The sequence below is a fragment of the Falco peregrinus genome, chromosome 14 (assembly GCF_023634155.1).
Source record: "Falco peregrinus isolate bFalPer1 chromosome 14, bFalPer1.pri, whole genome shotgun sequence".
NCBI classification, from domain to species: Eukaryota; Metazoa; Chordata; class Aves; order Falconiformes; family Falconidae; genus Falco; species Falco peregrinus.
The window spans coordinates 14,492,293-14,510,421 of NC_073734.1; the positions used below are offsets into that span (position 1 = coordinate 14,492,293).

At 40.2% G+C, this 18,129-nt stretch overlaps 1 protein-coding gene across 8 annotated transcripts in view; it reads left to right on the plus strand.

Annotated features, from left to right (window-relative positions):
• The window catches only part of ANKRD27 (ankyrin repeat domain 27), a 60,246-nt gene that overhangs the window by 15,528 nt on the left and 26,589 nt on the right, over positions 1-18,129 (plus strand). For 6 of the 8 annotated variants that reach the window (XR_008749836.1, XM_055819021.1, XM_055819025.1 and 3 more), the window contains exons 2-12: positions 8,246-8,373; positions 9,482-9,592; positions 10,761-10,917; positions 12,375-12,529; positions 12,835-12,894; positions 12,991-13,044; positions 13,132-13,197; positions 13,277-13,353; positions 13,733-13,854; positions 14,396-14,474; positions 15,347-15,479. Coding sequence is in view for 7 of the 8 variants with exons in the window: in XM_055819021.1 (XP_055674996.1) it covers positions 8,272-8,373; positions 9,482-9,592; positions 10,761-10,917; positions 12,375-12,529; positions 12,835-12,894; positions 12,991-13,044; positions 13,132-13,197; positions 13,277-13,353; positions 13,733-13,854; positions 14,396-14,474; positions 15,347-15,479 (1,116 nt within the window). In the remaining variant the exon portion in view is untranslated. Of the gene's footprint in view, positions 1-703; positions 884-6,419; positions 7,771-8,245; positions 8,374-9,481; positions 9,593-10,760; positions 10,918-12,374; positions 12,530-12,834; positions 12,895-12,990; positions 13,045-13,131; positions 13,198-13,276; positions 13,354-13,732; positions 13,855-14,395; positions 14,475-15,346; positions 15,480-18,129 lie in introns of those variants that run through there. The other 2 variants (XM_055819023.1, XM_055819022.1) reach the window with 2 other exon arrangements.

Sequence of the window (18,129 nt, forward strand, 5' to 3'; positions counted from 1 at the left end):
TACAGTGTTTTTCTTAACTAGATATTCTAGTAATGGTCTGATGTTTGTTTCTTGCAATGATGACGTAAGACTTAGTGCTGGCCTGCAAGGACTTGGTTTTCCTCTTGAGATACACAGGGAATGGATGAAATTTCTGTCTAGTTGTCTGGCTTAAGGACAGTCTGAGCTACGGTATGTGGGCTACAGGGTTGCTGCCTTTAGTTACGTTACATTTCTGTGTGTGGCCTGTGCTGAGTCTGACCCTGCCTACTTGATTTGTTGACAGACTTCTAGTCTTGGAGTGGATACCAACCTTATGTGGTCTGCTGTGAAACTGGTGGTCTAACACTGTAGTCAAGAAACGGTGTCACCTTCTGTGACTCACAACTCAGCAGTACAGGCCCACTGCCTGCTCAATACACAGGCTGGGGAATTACACCGCTCTCTTGTCCCAGTCACTAAAGAATCAAAATAATTGGCTAAAGTGAAACACTGTTTAGCTTCAGTTTGTTTTCTTCCTCCCTCCAAAGAAGTACCTGTGCGGACACCTCTGCAAGCCTGAGGAGGTGGCATAAAATACAGCTCACTAATATGTAGAGGAAGCATCCTTGTTTGAGAAGCTGTCTTGGGAACCTTGTGCTTTCTGTTAATGTTTTTCCTCCAAATGTTCCTTGTAACTGTTTGTGGCTCACTGACCAGCATTCTCTGCACTCTGTTCCAGGCCTTGCTTGTGAATAGTTCGGGGCTCCCCATCTGAGAATTTAATGTAGCTTTAATAGTGGTAAGCCAAAGAATGAAAATTCTTTGCAGCTACTCTGGTAGATTTCTAAACCTGCAAGAATTGGGAATCTCGTCTCTGTTCTGCATTGAATACAGCTTATTCCTGATACTTGGCTAATAACAAGTAAGTATCTCAAAAATCAACAGCAATGACTAGATAAAAGTGGGAAGCTTGCCTGCTAAAGGATGAGCCACTTGCATTTAAAAATGTACTCTGGAGGAAGGAAAGGGGTGACTGGAGTCAAGCCAGTATGTTCTTTGCTGTCAAGTCTGAGACAAGGGTGTGTCCACATCACACTGTGGTGCAAATACACTTAAAACAAAGGGTGAACCTTCTTGCTACTTGTTAAGAATGAGCTCAGTTTTAGAATTTACGAGGTGAGGTTCATAATGAAAAGCTGCACGAGGAACTGATAGAAACAGATGGGTGCTGTGCTCCCCTGTGGCTGGCTGGCGGTGTAGGGGCTCTGCGGGGGGCCTGTTTGAGAGCGGTGGGAGCAGTGGTAGGAGGGCTGGAGTTGTTAGGCATAGGTAGGGCTTGAGATTGTTGGGTAGAGACAAAACCAAAATCATGAGGTCCTGTGCCAGCTCTTAACCCTTCACTGGAGGAAATGTGTGCCTGAAGGGGAGATACTGAGAGAAATGAGCATCTTCCTGGAATGCTGCTGACTCCTCCTTTCCAGTCCCTGTTCCATCACTGTCAGACTGATGTTCTGGTATCATCAGACTTAGTTTTTCCCCTGTTGTTAGGAGGGCTTGAGCTGACTGATGCAAATCTACCACTCTATAATCTGGTAATACAGAGGTGTTATTCTAACATACTTCAGTTTCACAGAAATCAATACAAGCTGAACCTAAAAGGAGTAGGAATAATTGTTTCCTCATTTGCTCCCTTGCGGTGAGCAGGGTGCACTGGAACATGTCTCGGTGTGGGGTTTTTTTTTTTGTAATATGCTCAGTGTTCCTTTCTTATGGGAGGGAGTAAGGTTTCTTGTGTGCTCAGAAACAGAGAAAGGATCTCTTGTTTTTGAGTTGAGTGCTGATTTGAGGGCTCAAGTCCAGATTTTAACCTTTGCCTGGAAGCGGGCTAAATGAGGAGTAACAGTGCAGGTGCTTCAGTAATAGTGCTTCAGCAGTGGCTGAAGGGGTAACTAGACTTTTATTTGCACTGAGACTAGTTAATTCTCATTGTCAGATTCCTTTTTGTTTGCAAAGTATCTTAAGATACGCTTAGCATTGCTGTTCTTCCTAACAAGTGGTGCTCTTAAAGGGGAGAGAGAGGGGAAAAAGCACCTCTGTTAATATTTTTAAAGTAATTTAGAACTGAGGAACAATTATTTCCTTTTTCTGCAGAGCTCTGCAGTTTTAGTGATAAGTACGTGTACAGAGTTTATCAGAAATGTCAGCTACTCTGAGCTGAACATCTTTTAGTTGAGTCGCAAGTTGCTGCTTCTGATTTTCTCATTATTTTGAGCATTTCAGCAAGTGATATTCTAGTTACTGGTTTACTAAGCCTTAGTTGTTACTGTTGTAGAGTCTGCAAGCTGTGATGAAATTGATGCCATGTGAAACTTCACAGTATTGCTGTGCAAATGGAATTCAGGGAATTTATGCTTTGTGAATGTGACATGCTAGTGGATCTCGTATTGAAGATTTTGGAGAACATGTTCAGCTTTGTAGCTGGACTTTTGTGGAAAGGATGCTGATATACTTGACGATAGCATCCCAGTGTACTGTCCTAACTTGCTCTCCTGGAGAGATCTCAGGTTACTGTACTAGGCTAATTTTTACCAACTTTGGTTGCTGTTCTGCTGTCTTTGTTCTGTCAAAGTATATTAAAATGCCATTGTGAAAACACAATCTTAGACTGTTCAACACTGAATATAGAGTGTTTGTGTATAGAATCCCTAATTCTGTTTTAAAAGGCATTTTGTCTGCAGCATGTTTTGTTAAGTCTTTAATAGTGGTGAAGCAGGACATTCAGAAGATGATGTGCCTAAGAATTGAGTAAATAGTTGTATAACTTGAATGTGGACATGATATAGCTGCCAAGAAACAGTGCAAATACAAGGACATGTTCTACTTTAATGGCTGTTTGTTTGAATTTCAGACCGCTTCTTAAAAGGAACTGAAACCTGATAGGTCTGTGAAAGGTACCTGACTTGACCATTGCTAAAAGAAAACACACATTGTCAATGACAAACTGTTATAGTTAAATCCTACTCATTTTCAATACAAAGATGGTTAGACTTCATTTTCAGTGTTTTGGAGAAAAGTGACATGCTTGGGTTCCGTATGTTTTTCACTTTAGCTATCCTTGTACCATTAGTTATATTATTGAAGTCATCACTCTGCTTTTAATCTGGAAATGATTTGGCTGTTTTGAGGTTATATTTATGTTTTTGTAAAAACAGTAACATAATGCTTATTAGATTATCTGATCAGCTAGCTTCTGTTCTTCCAGCAACTTGAGCTATTTCTGTGTTTACAGGCACAAAGCCACGCAGTTAAATGATTCCATTTAAACATTTTATGTAACATTAATACTTGTGTATTGCTTTACAGCTCAGCATGATAGAATTTAATAAACTTCATAGCAAAAACGGCTTATTACAAGTTTTAGTAGGCTTTTTTTGTTAAGCATTAAACAGTTCTGGTAATGTATATAAGGCTTTGTACATTTCCTGCTTTCTTGGTGTTAGTAAATCTAAAGCTGTCTGAGGTGCAACCAGAAGAATAAGCCTGTATGCTGCTGCCGCCCTGCCCGCCCGCCCCCCCCCCCCCCAGCTAAATTACGTTGAAATGGGACGTTGTGTTCTACTAACAAACTCTCAATGGAGTATTCTAATGCATTCCTAGAATTACAGCAATGCATTAGCCAGTATTTTCAGACACATTTAACTTTTGGGGTGGAAAGAAATTGACAATCTAAAAAATGTTTGAGCCAATTTTTGGGGAAGCTTTAATGTACTGTCTTGATTCTGTAGATATAATCTATTTTAAGTTATTTGGGTTTCTGTAATTACTTAAACTGTAGATGGTTTCTACGTCCTCACTTGCGTGTCTGAAGAATGCTGTGGATGGGTTAAGGAGGTCCAAATGAGTATAGTAACTTAACTGTTGCAGTTAAGTATTCTACCTTTTTCATACCCACGCTGTAATCTGATTTGATGACTATCCATTAATGTAGTACTGAGCAGATGCAGTGGTAAGGGAGAAAGAAAAGGGAAGGAAGTAAGAGTTGTGATTCTCAAAACAGTAGTAGTTTGGCCAGCTGTTACTTCCTGCTGTGTAGGAACATGCAAGCAGTGAGCAGTTCAGAGCTTGTGATCTGCTTCTGCTCAAGGAGGGTGACAAATATCCATGTGAACTAGAAGTTCTAGCTTCCTCCTTGCGGTACAGCACCTTGATGGCATCTTAGTTGTGTTACAATACCTAAAGTGCCAGAATGCAATGTTTGAATGCAGCTACTTTTCACTTCTTGCTGGAGCTCTCAAGCGTGATTCAAGCCTGTCAGTAGTTATGTAGTAAAATAATCTATATGGCTGCCACTAAGTGTCTTAAAACTAGCTATTTGTGGTGTATTAACTCCTGAACCAGGAACTGAAGGTTATAATTTCAAGCTCTTTGATCTGTCAACTGGAATGATTCTTAAAGTACCCTAGTTGCTGGTGTTTTCGGGGGCAGGCAATGACTTCAGAGCTATGTCAGGCATACAGGCAGCATGATTTGTAAGCTCAGATTTTCTGTGGGAGCTTCATTCCTCCCATAAATCTCTTCTACCTGTTTTGCTAGGGAATGAAATGTTGTTTCTAACTCCTTTCTGGACAAAATTATCAACTGGGTTATCTTGGTAGTGAGATGAATTCCTAGATGAGAATCACTTGTGGAATGTGTTTTTCTCTTCCCACTTCCTATTATGGGAAGAAATCTTTGGGCTTAAAAGATTCATTAAGCTGGAAGAGTGGCAATATAGCTGTAGCAGTTGGAAACACTTGTGCATTGTAATTTTGTCTCTGCAGTCTCATGCTTGATTGTTGCCTTCTATCAATGTACTCTTTTCCCCAGTACAGTACATGGTATGCTAATACCATCTCCATCACTGTGTTGGGGAGGGTCATAGCAGTCTCATCTACTGCTTGACCAGATACTGAATGTGAACTCACCAAATAAAAAGGCAGATGAAGATGCCTTAGTGGGCCAACTCTGTTAATAAAAGGTTGATTTGGAAAGTGCCTTGAGAGACCATACAATCTAGCCTCCTAGCTTCACTATGTCCATGATCTGTAGCAGAGATTTCTAACAGGTTCTTAAAGGTTTACAACCAGAGAGACTTGATAACTTTGTCAAGCAATCTAAAACATGTGTTTATCTTCTTTTGGAAGGTGTTCCTGAGCTGTAATCTAAGGCTGTTTTCTTCAGCTAAGGCCTGTTTCTTTTACAGATGTGGAAGAAAATGCCCTTCACTGATAACTTGATCTGTCTGGGAAAAAATTCTTACAAGTTTCATGCAACTTCTTCAGCATAAACAATGTAACTGCATTTCATGTTTTGGATCCTGCTTCCAGGGCTTTCTTGCCTTTCTCACTTCAGCTTCTCCTCCAGTCAGTTCACATCTTGTGAAATGCAGCACCCAAAAAAGGATGTAGGGCTCCAAAATAAGTCTTGCCATGGCAGACTATTTCGCAGGCTGCGCATGTGTGTACATACAGCCTTGCTTGGTGCTTGACTCTGTGTATAATAAATTGTCACTGATTCATGTTTGGACTGCAAGGTGCAGTCGTTTAAGATGTTACTTGGAATTGTGGCCTAGCCGGCTGTTGAGCAGGCAGGTTTGTGGGGTTTTTTTTGTAGCTAACTAGTCCTGCTTGTTAAAGTCTGTCTTAGCCCTGATGTTCTACAGATCTGTGATGAGATATTGGTGTTCCTTCAGCGAACCTGCTTTTTCTTCTGCCCCTGCTACTGGCTGAAGAACCCCACAGCTTGAGTTTGGGTTGCAGCTGCCTGCCAGGAAATGTTTGCAGCAGTCATTAGCTGTGGAATTACTGGTGATTGTGCTGTTTACCTAGGCACTGTGGCAGGACAGATCATAAAATCATAGAATGATTTGGGATTGTATGGGAACTTAAAGATCACTTAGTTCCAGCCCCCCCACCACGGGCAGGGACACCTTCCACTGGAGCAGGTTGCTCAAAGCCCCATCCAGCCTGGCCTTGGACACAGCCAGGGATGGGGCATCCACAGCTCCTCCGGGCAGCCTCTTCCAGTGTCTCACCACCCTCACAGTGAAGAATTTCTTCCTGATGTCTAATCTGAATCTACCCTCTTGTAGTTTAAAACCATTAGCCCTTGTACTCTTGCTGCAGACCCTACTAAAAGCCTGTCCCCATCTTTTTTATAAGTCCCTGTTTAGGTACTGGAAGGCTACTATAAGGTCTCCCTGGAACCTTGTCTTCTCTGGGCTGAACAACCCCAACTCTCTCAGCCGGTCTGCACAGGAGAGCTGCTCCTGCCCTCTGATCTTTGTGGCCTCTGGACTCGCTCCAACAGGCCCGTGTCCTTCTGATGTTGGGGGCCCCAGAGCTGAACCCAGCACTGCAGGTGGGGTCTCATGAGAGCAGAGCAGAGGGGGACAATCACAGCCCTCAGCCTGCTGGTCACACTTCTCTTGATGCAGCCAACGGTGCTGTTGGCTTTCTGGGCTGCAAATGTGTGTTGCTGGGCCATGCTGAGCTTGTGCAGAGCTGTCCCTTTTCTAGGTTTGAAGTCTGAATTACTGAACTTGGCTAGCCTTTTGAAAGTGTCGATGAGCAAACACGTTCTTATCCTTTGTGTTAGAAAACTTCAGGTCTGAGCTCCAAAGCACACTGTGTTGGGATTGCTGAATTAGTATTTTTTGTAGAAGCTCTTAGTTTTATTGTATGTTTTGAAAGCGGATGAACCATTTTATCTGGAACTTCACAGGAACCTCTGAGGCAGTTATCTGCTGCTGCCAGACTTCAGTGGTTCAGGCTGGGGCTGTCCAGACTGTGAGTAATTGGTGGTAACTTCATAGTGGAAACTGCTTGCAGCTTTAGCTGATCATGTTTGTCTTCAGCTGTCTAAGGGAGCTCTCCTTGTGCCTAATTACAAGGAGGTACGAGACTGCAGATCAGTTAACAGCATAGCTGGAACTTAAAGGCTATGTAAAAATCAGCAGGAGGCGGGTGTATATTTCACTATTAAAGTGCCATACAATGGTTTTGTGTCTTTTCCATGATCTACAGAGAAAGGCATTTTAGTACCAGTATGAGATTGGTAGTAAGAGGTTGAGTGCTACAGAACAAGTACACAAGCTCACACTAAGCAAATAATGTGCTAGGTATGATTCCACATTTAAGAAAACAGATACTGATTGTGCAAGTCTGGCTTGCTGAAGCTAAAGTTCTGCTGCTGTTCTCATACTTTTCTGAGATATGTAGCTGAAATTGCAGGAGCTGAGGAAATCATGCAACATCTGTTGATTCCGAAGGGACGCTGGATGAGAGGAAAAGGTACAAGACTAGTTAATTAAGCACCTGTAAGCCTGTTAATCTCAGGAGTTTTTCCTGCCCTTGTGTCTAGGATGTGTCGTCATTTTTTATAGAGAACTAGGATTGGGGAAGCAAGCAGTCAAGGGTCTAGTGCCTTGAGATCATCTTTTCCCTGTGGTGCATCTAGTGATAGCTTTTCCAGTGCCTACAGGTTGGATTTTCTATCTTCAGTCACTTTTTTTTGCTCACTGTTTTGCCAAATGTTATGTGTCAGACTGACCTCAGATCTTTAAGACTTTTTCCATGGGAGTAGAGATGACTGCAAATAATGCATTTTACAGGGACTTCTGTGAAATTTATCACATGGATAGTCATACCTCCTTGGTGTACATCTTTCCTGTAACTTTCCCTGGAAAGTTGAGGATTGCCTTACACAAGGGTTCCTGTTACACTGTCTGGGTGACTCATTGATGTGTGTCAGTTGGTAATCCTTACACAGGTGAGTCTTGGATTTATGTGAACATACTGCAAAAGTGTCAGTGTTCTGTGATGCAGCAGAGTCTCTGTAAAGCAGCTCTTAATTCGTGTTTCTTGGCTTTAGATCTTAACAGTGCAAGTTATCTTATATGTCCAAGTGGTAATAATGTAGACCTTAATTTCTGTTCTGCTCTTTGTTTTCTACAAACAGATCCTGTATTGTTAGATTCCAACACCTGGAAGGCCTAAGGAGACATTATGAGGATAATTATATAGTTGGAAATGTATATTCATAAAAAATATTTTTTTAATAACTTCTGAGTAACTATAGGTACCTTCTTATTAGGTAAGCGTGCCATTGACTGCTTGCATCGAGACCTGAAACTCCTCTTTCTTTTTAGACAAGGGGAATCAAACTGCTCCCTAGGTATTCCCAAATACCGTGTTTTAACAGATACCATGTATGATACATTAACCATTCTCCATATGTATCTTAGAAAATCCTGGAATATCTGAAGTCCATATGGCTATGTATGATGAAGATATCTTGAAAAATCCCTTTTATTTGGCCATTCAGAAGCGACGTCCTGATCTCTGCAGCAAAGTTGCAGAACTCCACGGTATTGTAAGTACAAATAAGTATATTTAAAAGCTGCTTATTAAATAGTAGCTATATGAATTTAGATTATATGCCTGCTATGACACATGTAAAGATTACTGCAAGCCTACAAAACTTGGAAGTGAAGCAGGGCGACTTTTAATTGAAGATGCTTGTTATTTACCAATATGGAACTCCTGATATATTGCGTGGTAGTAAAAGGTCAAAGTTGGTGGTGTTTCTAAACTTTACAGGAATCTTATTTTTGCTGTCAACTGGTTACATACTCTCACTTGTTACAACTTCAGATGGGATTTACCTTTTGAAATCCCTGAGGGACAGACAATTATGGATTTCTGATAGCATTTTACATAACAAAGTCATTAAACTGAGCTGGAATAAAATTTCCAGTCCTTAGACTTCTGATCTTGGTATTCTGCAATTACTCTTCATCCAAAATTGTGTGGAGTCTCCATTGAAATTGGAGGTTTTTGTTACCCGATTATAAAATCAAGCCTTAAATTGTACAAGGTTCTTTCAATTGTGTATTACTTAAGTATCAGCTTAAGTGATCAGCTGAAGAGTGAAATGCTAAAATCTGTCTGTATTCTAACACCATTTCTGAAAGCTTCTGTGTACTGAAAGGTCTACTTCCTTCATGCTTCTCTTCCTTGACAATGAGATGCATTTCTTTTCAGCGTACATACGGTGTTTGTTGTATTCATGATGTGTTGCTTTCTAATCAGGAATTTGTCTCAAACTGCCAATCTGTTAGTGTGCAGTAGACTCAAGATGTTTCTTATCTTAGATTTTTTTATATTTTCTGATGCATTTTCATTTTAGTTTGAAAATGTACTTCTGTTAGCTGCCAAATTAAGTCATTCAGTGGACTGGTGATAAGTGACTTGTCTCTTAGTATTGTTTCCTTTTTCAGATAAGTCACTAAACTGTGACACACTGGACTGTGTGTCTATCAGTAGCCTTTTATTTTATTTAAACAGAAGCACCCTGTGGCTGCTATACATCTACTAGTAAATGTTTAAGATTCAATTGCTTGCCTCTGAAGGGCAAAAGCTATTGGTGTTTAGCTGGTGATACATGGCATTTCTCTCTCAAACATGATTAACTTTTTTAGGTGTTAGTTCCATGCAAAGGAAGCCTTTCAAGCAACAGTCTTTCCAGCTGCCAGTTTGAATCTTATGTCCTGAAGCCGTTAAAAGAAAATTTTCAAACCGTAAATGGAAAGGTATTTCTGTTTTTAATATTTGATAGTGGGAACTAATGGTTACAGGAGAGGTAGCTAGGAGTTAGGGCTGACTGGTGAAAGTAGGATGTTGCCAGTCTAAGCCAGAGTTCTCAGGGATATACTGTTTTCTAGCAGAAGCTGTGTTTTGGCATGTACACAAGAATAGTTGTTCTGTAGAGATGGTAACATAGCCTTTGATTTTGGCTTACTACTACAGTAAAGCAAGTTTGTCAATTTTGTGAATACTGTTGTGTGGCAGAAGAGCCTCTGTCACTTAAGAGCTGTTTCTCTAGTTTCCAGGCAAATAGTAACCTGCCTATGTTGTGTGCAGATGCAAGTTCACCAAGACTGAAGACAAAATTACTATGTTATCAAGCTGTGTCTGAGGCCTGATGTATTAATTTGGCTGAGTATGAGTAGAAACTGACTAGTATAGCAGCAAGCCATGATAACAAATGCTAACATTGCATAGGATCACATCTTTTTACTTGCAATTCTGCAGTGCAGTCTGAGATCTTGTACCTGTTTGCAAGCTATCGTCTAGATCAGGGGTCCTCTAACTTCTTAAACAGGGGGCTGGCGCGTGGATGAAGTGGCAGGAGGTCATCTGTGGCTGCTTGGTTTCCCCCTCCAACCCCGGGCGGGGGGCGGTTCTGTAAATACCGGGGGCTGGACTGAGGACCCTGGGGGCCTGTATCCAGCCCATGGGCTGTAGTTTGAGGACCCCTGATCTAGATCTTCCTACTGCAGATGTCCTCGCTGGAGTTGCTTGAGAAAATAAAGCTGAGCATGGGAAATGTAGACAAGATACGTAGTGTTTTTTCTGAAGCTGGGCTTAGGCCTCAATTTTCAATTGTTTTTCAATTTCTCTTCTACTGAAAGTGCTCTAAAAATCTGCAGATAGTTAGACCTTGGACTGACCTGGGTCTGAATCCTCTTCCAGTAGTAAACTTGCAAAGAAAGTAGGTATAAGCAAGGTTTAGCTAGCTATTGTAGGCTGAAGGAGTCTTTGGTGCCTATACAGCATGAAAATAGGAAATCTCTTGAACTTGGGGCTTTCTTGTCTTGCAAGATTCTCTTCTTTCCCTGGAAATCTATGCGATGCAGATGTCGAAGAGCAACTTTCTTCTGGTGTTTTACCCTTGATCTGTTTTTTGTTTTGCTTCAGGAGATCTTCATACAAGGAAACCTCATCATTTTAGGAACTGGGTTCAATTATCATCTCTCGGTACCCGTTCTTTTTGAGGAAACATTTTACAATGAAAAGGAAGAAAGCTTTAGCATATTGTGCATAGCTCATCCATTGGAAAAATCGGAAAGCTCAAGTATGTATTGGAATGTTAACTTGGTGGTCTTATTTGCACCTTGAGAAAATAAGTATGCTTAATACACTTTCTTCATTATGAAAAGTGTTGGCTTGGTTGGAAGTTCTTGGTATTTATTAGCCTGCTGGGGTGCATGTTGGTATGCTGCTGGAGAGAGATATTAATTTGCTGCCAGGCAAACTTAATCCTGTAGGGTCTATGCCCCAGTCTCAGCACTAAAAATAATCTGTGGCATACTTAATCCAGCATGATTTTTTAGCAACGCTCAGTTTAATACTGACTGCTTAAAGGAATTTAGTCTTAGATGTGACGTGCCCTGAGATGCAAGGTGGATGCACAAAAAACTGGAGAGGTAAATTATTTTGTGGTTGCTATAGCACAGTTATGTAGTAGGTCTTTTGGTGGTGGTTTGTGCCATTAAGTCGAATGTGCTAATTATTGTCCTAGTACTGAAAGTGCTCTTCATAAGGCTGGAACGCTATTTCCAAGGCTAATGTTAAAATGGGATTTCCTTGTGCTTTTGTATAACAATCTGTTTGCTAATTGAAAGGAACAGAAGCTTCTTAAAACACATGCTTTTTCTGAAATAAAAACATCTATGTCTTCCTAAATACATATCTATTTGAAACACATGATTACAAAGTGAAGTAATACTAGGGTAGTGTGAAAATAGTGCTGAGGGAAGTATGAAAGTTTATTCTGAAAAATAAAGCTGGCATACTTATAGGCTGAAATTCTATAAATATCAACCGAAATCTAAAAAATTATTCTTGTGGTGTTCCTTTTTTGGCTATTATTTAATGTGGTTGTACAGCAGTCTTTCAGAAGTGAGGTAATCTGTAATTTGAAATGTGATTTTCAGTGAATGAGATCTAAGCCTGTTATTAGGTGGCTGCCTTGATTGCAAATGAAAGACTTGCCTAGAAAAAAATTTTTTAGAAAAGCAGTATGAATTAAGTGAGGAATCGAATTGTCTTATTCAGAAGGAAAGTGGATTTGGTTCAATGTTTACATGAATCAACTTTGCTTCTCCCATTCGGAGAAAGCATGTCTAAATAAAGAATAGGTTATATAAAAATCCAAGATGGGATTTTTACAGCTCACTTGGAGCACGCTAATGTCCTGTGTGGGCATTCAGTCAATACTGTAATGTGCTTTTCTACTTTCAAGCTTGACTTGGACAACTCATAATCTGAGTGCATGTGGCAATAAATTACCCCAGGGTAAAAAAGAGAAATTAGTTTTAGCTATTCCAAATAAATACATGGCATAAAAGGTGAGAAAGGCTACTCTAAATGCGATATATCAAATTCTTTTAATTAAAAGCAATACCTTCAGTTATAGTAAGCTGAATTAATGTCTCATTGTACACAAGTTGGCCCCACACATAGGGACAGAAAGTACTTTACCATGCATACATATTAAGCCTATGTGTTAATTCTTGGCTTTCATTTTAGGTGAATCTACAGCTTCATCAAACTCCTATTCTCTTAAAAATATCGAAGATGTTAGAGAATTCTTGGGAAGACATTGTGAGAGATTTGATAAATACATAGGATCTTTCTATAGAACATTTAAAGAACATGAAAGGAAAAGCCTGCGCCACTACATAGTCAGTATCTTGTTGCTTGATGTTTAATTAAATACAATTCACTTCACTGCTTTGGATATCTTTGTCTTATTGAGTGTTTCTGTCAGAGTAGTCTAGACTTGAGGAAGGTGGGAAGGGAGAAAGTACAATTCTTAATTGTAAATGATGTCCTAACTATTATGTAAAGGCAATTTTTCTAGCTAAAAGGCTTACCATACTGCACACTTCGAAGGCAGGGAAGACTTACTTGCTTATTTATGCTTTGTTAGTTCAAGTCAGATTAACCTGAATCTGATTGCTTTTTCTTTTCTCTCCTCTGCCCCCAGGATTCTGTCAATGCACTTTATACCAAATGTCTGCAGCATCTTTTGAGAGATTCGCACTTGGTAAACACTTACTCCACTAAATACATAGTACATAGTGTTACTTAGGCTAAGATTATCTAACTTTCTCCTACTGTTTGCATGGCTTTCCTTTTCTAGAAGATGCTTGCCAAGCAAGAAGAGCAGATGAATCTGATTAAACAAGCAGTTGAAGTAAGCATCTGAAACGAAGGAAAATAATTAGCAAGCTATTTTTAATGCTCTTTCATGCCTAAAGTACTGTGTCTTTTTTTTCTACAGATGTATATCCACCATGCTATTTATGATCTAGTCTTCAAATACGTTGGGACTATTGAGGCAAGTGAGGTGAGTTTGTTTGATTTGCTGAAGACTAGTTACATTAATCTAATGCATTCTAAAAAACTGTTGCCTTTCTATTGATTAGGATGCTGCTTTTAACAAAATCACGAGGAGCCTTCAAGACCTGCAGCAAAAAGACATTGGAGTGAAACCAGAGTTCAGGTGAGAGAGACTGTGGATTTCTTGGGTCACTGAGATGCTGTCTTAGAATAGGTCTCAGGCCAGCCAAGATGTGTTTTCTTTAGACAATAGCAAGTTTTTCTTACACTTTGTTCCTTTGATGGAAAAGCAAAGCTTTGCAAGTCTCACTTTAGGGCAGGTTTTGCATTGATAATTATCTCCTTTGCTTTTATATTCTTATTCCTCACTCTCCATCTATAGGGTACAGAAATGCAAGTGTACTTGGAGTACAGATGGAAATACTTTAATACCATTCTTCATTTCAGCTCTGAATAAGTTAAAATTTAGGGTTTGGACATCATGTATGTCCGAAGGACCAGGAACTCTTTATGCTAACCATATCTTTCAAATTATTTTGTAGTTTTAATATACCACGTGCAAAGCGAGAACTGGGTGTGTTGAACAAATGTACTTCCCCTCAACAGAAGCTACTTTGTCTACGAAAAGTGGTACAAATTATTATGCAATCTCCTAGCCAAAGAGGTCAGTAAAGAGTGAATTAATAAGTTTAAACTTTTTTCTTAACCAGTATGCACAAAGCACTTTATATATACAGCTGTTTACATGCCACTTGTGTATTAAACGCCATTAGGCTGGGGTCTGCCTTGCAGGTCTCTAAAAGCAAAATGGAGGTAAGATACTTGTGGGGTGAGGTGGAGTATTTGGTTAGCTTATATGTGCTCTAGCTGGAGCTTGAGAGAAGCTTGCATTTGCTAGGATGTTTTCTCATGCTGAAGAATTGAGCGTGATCAGTTTCACACACCAGGGGATTGTTGCTGGACTGTTCTTGTATATTTGTCCATGTTCCTTGATAATCTTGAAATCAATACTCTTGTTTTTTGGCTCCTGGCAGCATATTTTAGAGGGGGTTTGAGAAAATTTGAAGGGCTGCCTTGGTTACTTAATGCATTCTCTACTAGTAGAGCTGCCGTTTAATCTTAGGAGGTGGAACTCAATTTATAGGTATTGCAGTTAATTTGAACTATGATATGACTAACATCAGACGTAAATTCTTTTTTTTTAGTTAACATGGAAACCATGTGTGCAGATGATCTTCTCTCTGTTTTGCTGTATTTACTTGTAAAAACAGAAATCCCAAACTGGTATGTAACTATTTTGGCTATACAGTCCTATACGGTATCTTACATGCAATGCTGCTGTATGGGTAAATGTTTCTGAACTTGTAGTAATAACTTGCTGAAAGTGTAAGAGGGGCTGATGTAATGCACAAAACCTATTTTTGTTAGGACAAACTGCGAATGTGTATTACAGGTGTGACCAAATCAAGGACCTATCAGGAATCCTAGTGCTGTTTTTGTTGTTTTGATTCCCAGTCTAGAAAAAAGTTGTAATGGAGGCCATCTCTCTACCAAACCTGCATGTCAGTGTGGGATTCACAGACTGGTCCTTCCTCATCTGTGTTTGCAGCTGTGAAACCTTTATGCAACTTCTAGATGTTTCTCTACATGAAATGTATCAAACTAGGTTTGAATGCTTAAATGATTGCTGCTAGCCTGTACCACTGCATTGATCTCTCCTATCAATAGAAGTATATCTAACCTTTCCACCTGTACCTGAACTGGATTTTAGTGTTGGTGTATCTAGTGTCTCAGATCAGCATTTTTTCCTTGCATCTGTAGCTGTCACTTTACAATGATGTTTGCGGTGCTTGAAACATTGATGTTTGACATGTGAAACAATCTCCTGCTGCTGTTACTTTGTCCTTCATATTCCTTATATTCAGTTAATAACTTCTGAGTAGGTAAGAGATAAGTAGAGATCTGATCCATCTACGAAGCTTAGAATAGCCATAGTATTGCTAGCCTAACAATCTTTCTAGAACAATTTTCTTAACCCACACCTATTGCCTGTCTGAATTGGCTAAGAGGAGTTGCAGTATTAAGATACTACATATCTTAATCATGCAAATACCATCTTGAATTTAGTGGTTCATGGCTTTAACTTTTTATTTCAGGATGGCCAACTTGAGTTACATAAAGAACTTCAGGCTTTGCAGTTCAGTGAAGGATGAATTGGGATACTGTCTAACCTCAATTGAGGCTGCGATAGAATACATACGACAAGGCAACCTCTCTGACAGATCAACAGTAAGCCACTCTTAAAGTCTGTCAAATGTGTATTTGATAAGCTTGACTGTTCCATTGTGAGTGTAAATCAAGTTGGAGTACACAAACAGCTAATGTAAGAATTCCTTTTTTGCACTTAAAAAAAATGAGTTGAGGTCACTATACCTGAAACAAATGCTAAAATGATCTAAGTGATTACAATGAAGTCTTAATCCTGTAGCAATACTTGTTGTTCATTGCATGCTCCTTGAGGAAGTAGTTAAATGTCAAGTCTGCCTCTTCATATGATTAGAGGAAAAATGACAGAAAAATTTTCCAGCGGCTCAGTCTTCCTAAGTTTCTCCTGTTTGTACCCTGTATCATGGTTGTGAAAGCAGTGCAGTACTCAAGAGTAGGCATAGCTTAAACAGACTTTTTATTTGATAATTTAAAAAAGCTTAGCTATCCTAGCAAAACATGTTGCAGTGTAATTTAGAATTATTCCGTAAATCTTCATACTCCAAAAATTCACTGTTTGCAGCACAGATTGTTGTACAGAGTTGATAGTTTAATGGGAGTGCAGGGCTATGATAAGGGGATGTTTGAAGGTCAAATTTTGCTCTGAGGATCTTCAGCCAAGCAGGGGCGGGAACTTTGTGGATGCCTGAGTTATTTCCTACTGGGCAACTAGACCTTCTGTCAATCAGGTCAAATCCCTGCAGGCCAGTCAAGGATGATAATGTGACTTCAGAAACTTCTGTGACTGAAGAACTTTGTACCTAATTTAGTAAAGGAATCCAGTCTTACTGCTGCTGTGAAGCTTTCTCCTGTTGAAAAATTGGTTTTTGTGATCTGATGTGAAAACCAAAAGGAATGAACTTGGAATCAGAGTGAATTCAATGTGTCTCAGTCTGCCCACATGCAAAGCACTGGAATCTAATGGCAGGGGCCAGAATAATGGCTCAGTGTGCAGGGCTTGGGATGGGACAACCTGGGGCACAGTCTTAAAGAAGAAGCGCTTAAACATTTTAGCCTTTTGTTGTTTTTGGTCTTGTCTGGGATCTTTCCATGAACCTGTCATGCATGGATTTGTTTTGTACACTCAAAAAAACCCCCAACCAACCCACTCATTTTGTGTAAAGAGACTGTACTATTTGTCTGTAATGCTGTATTGTTTAAAAAAAAAATAAAAAATGATAGTTTAAAAGGAAAACAACCTGCTAAACAGTTTTGCTTCCTGCAGTCACTTGCTATCATTAACAATTAAGATACAAATGGCAGTGCTGGTGGTCTGGGTGGAGGACTGGAACCAAAGTAGAATTGTCTTCCACAGCAATGCCAGCAAGCTGGAAAAAAACCCACCCATACTGCTCTTAAATTTGTAGAACAAAGAGTTTCCTATTAAATGCCTGGTCCTATCCCTCCTTTCATGGCTAAGGATAGCAGGGGTTTTTTTATACTGGGCTCACCCTCAAGTAACTTAGGTGCCACTGCGCTTTGTATTTATATCGTATTTATTTCTTTGAGAGATCATATCTTGAAAGATCTACATATTTGGGTAGTCTCATACCACTTACATTAGTGTTTGCACTAATAAAAGAGCAAGCAAAATGCTTCTGCCCATGCCTCACCTGGGTCAGCTCCTAGACTAGTGCTAGCATGCTAGCTGCTAACTTCCTTGCGTTAGTGTGTATACAGTGAGCATGCGACAGGAACTCCTTTCTTCTATATTGCCTTTCATCAGAGTTAACAGGGCTTGGAGGCAGCACCCTGAGATGGGGTGGAAAACCGTAGAACCTTGAAGACAAGGAAGTAGATAACCCCCTGCCTTCTAGCACAGCTGAAAGAGCCAGACCCCCCTTTAGTGTAGGGTAAGGGAGAAGGTGGCATACAATGAAGAAGAAAATATGTAGCAAATAGCCCATTTGCAGGAATTAAAAAAGGATATTGAGGAGGTGGAGGAACATGGTAGAAGCTTCTGATACCGTTGCTCTCCCTTCATGAACTTAACAGTTGAGGAATTTCCATTGTTCTCTGATGAAGGAGACAACCTTCTGTTTAAAGCAGCAGCAGCTGTCATGTTGATGCCCCATGGTTTTGTTTTTTCCAGATTGTACTGGAAGGGGTTGTGGGGTTTAAGTGAGGAGGAACATGGCCGTGCCCTGGGGCTTCATTACAGTCCCTTGTGTGGCTACGCTTAATTTTATGGCTGGCTTCAGACAGACCTTCTGGCAGCTGAGATGCTGTTGTCCAATCCCTAATGGAGCTAACTACATAAAGAAAACTCAGCAGGGACCTACCCTGTGGGATAATGGGTGTATTATCACCCTCATGTCAGTAAGAAGATTTCACTTAAGAGGCACCTGCCGAATCCTTCACCCAAGGTCATACAAGTCTTGGAGAGGCATTTTGGTAGTGGGGAGGAACGGAGCATGTAACTGATAGCACAAACAATTGGGTTTTATTTTCTGGGAGTTGTCAACCTTACTTAATTAGAATTCTAGTTAATAAATATTGGGCCTTAGTTATGTTTCTGTGCACAGCTAATGCTGTAGTTGAGAGGGTTGAAGTAAGGTATAGAGTAGGTAGGTAGAGCCACTAGGGAGCAGATATCATCTTGTATGGAAGGAGCTGTCAGAGGCGGTGAGGTTGGCATGGAGGAAGTGCAGGTGGGAAGAGCCAGCAAAGGCAG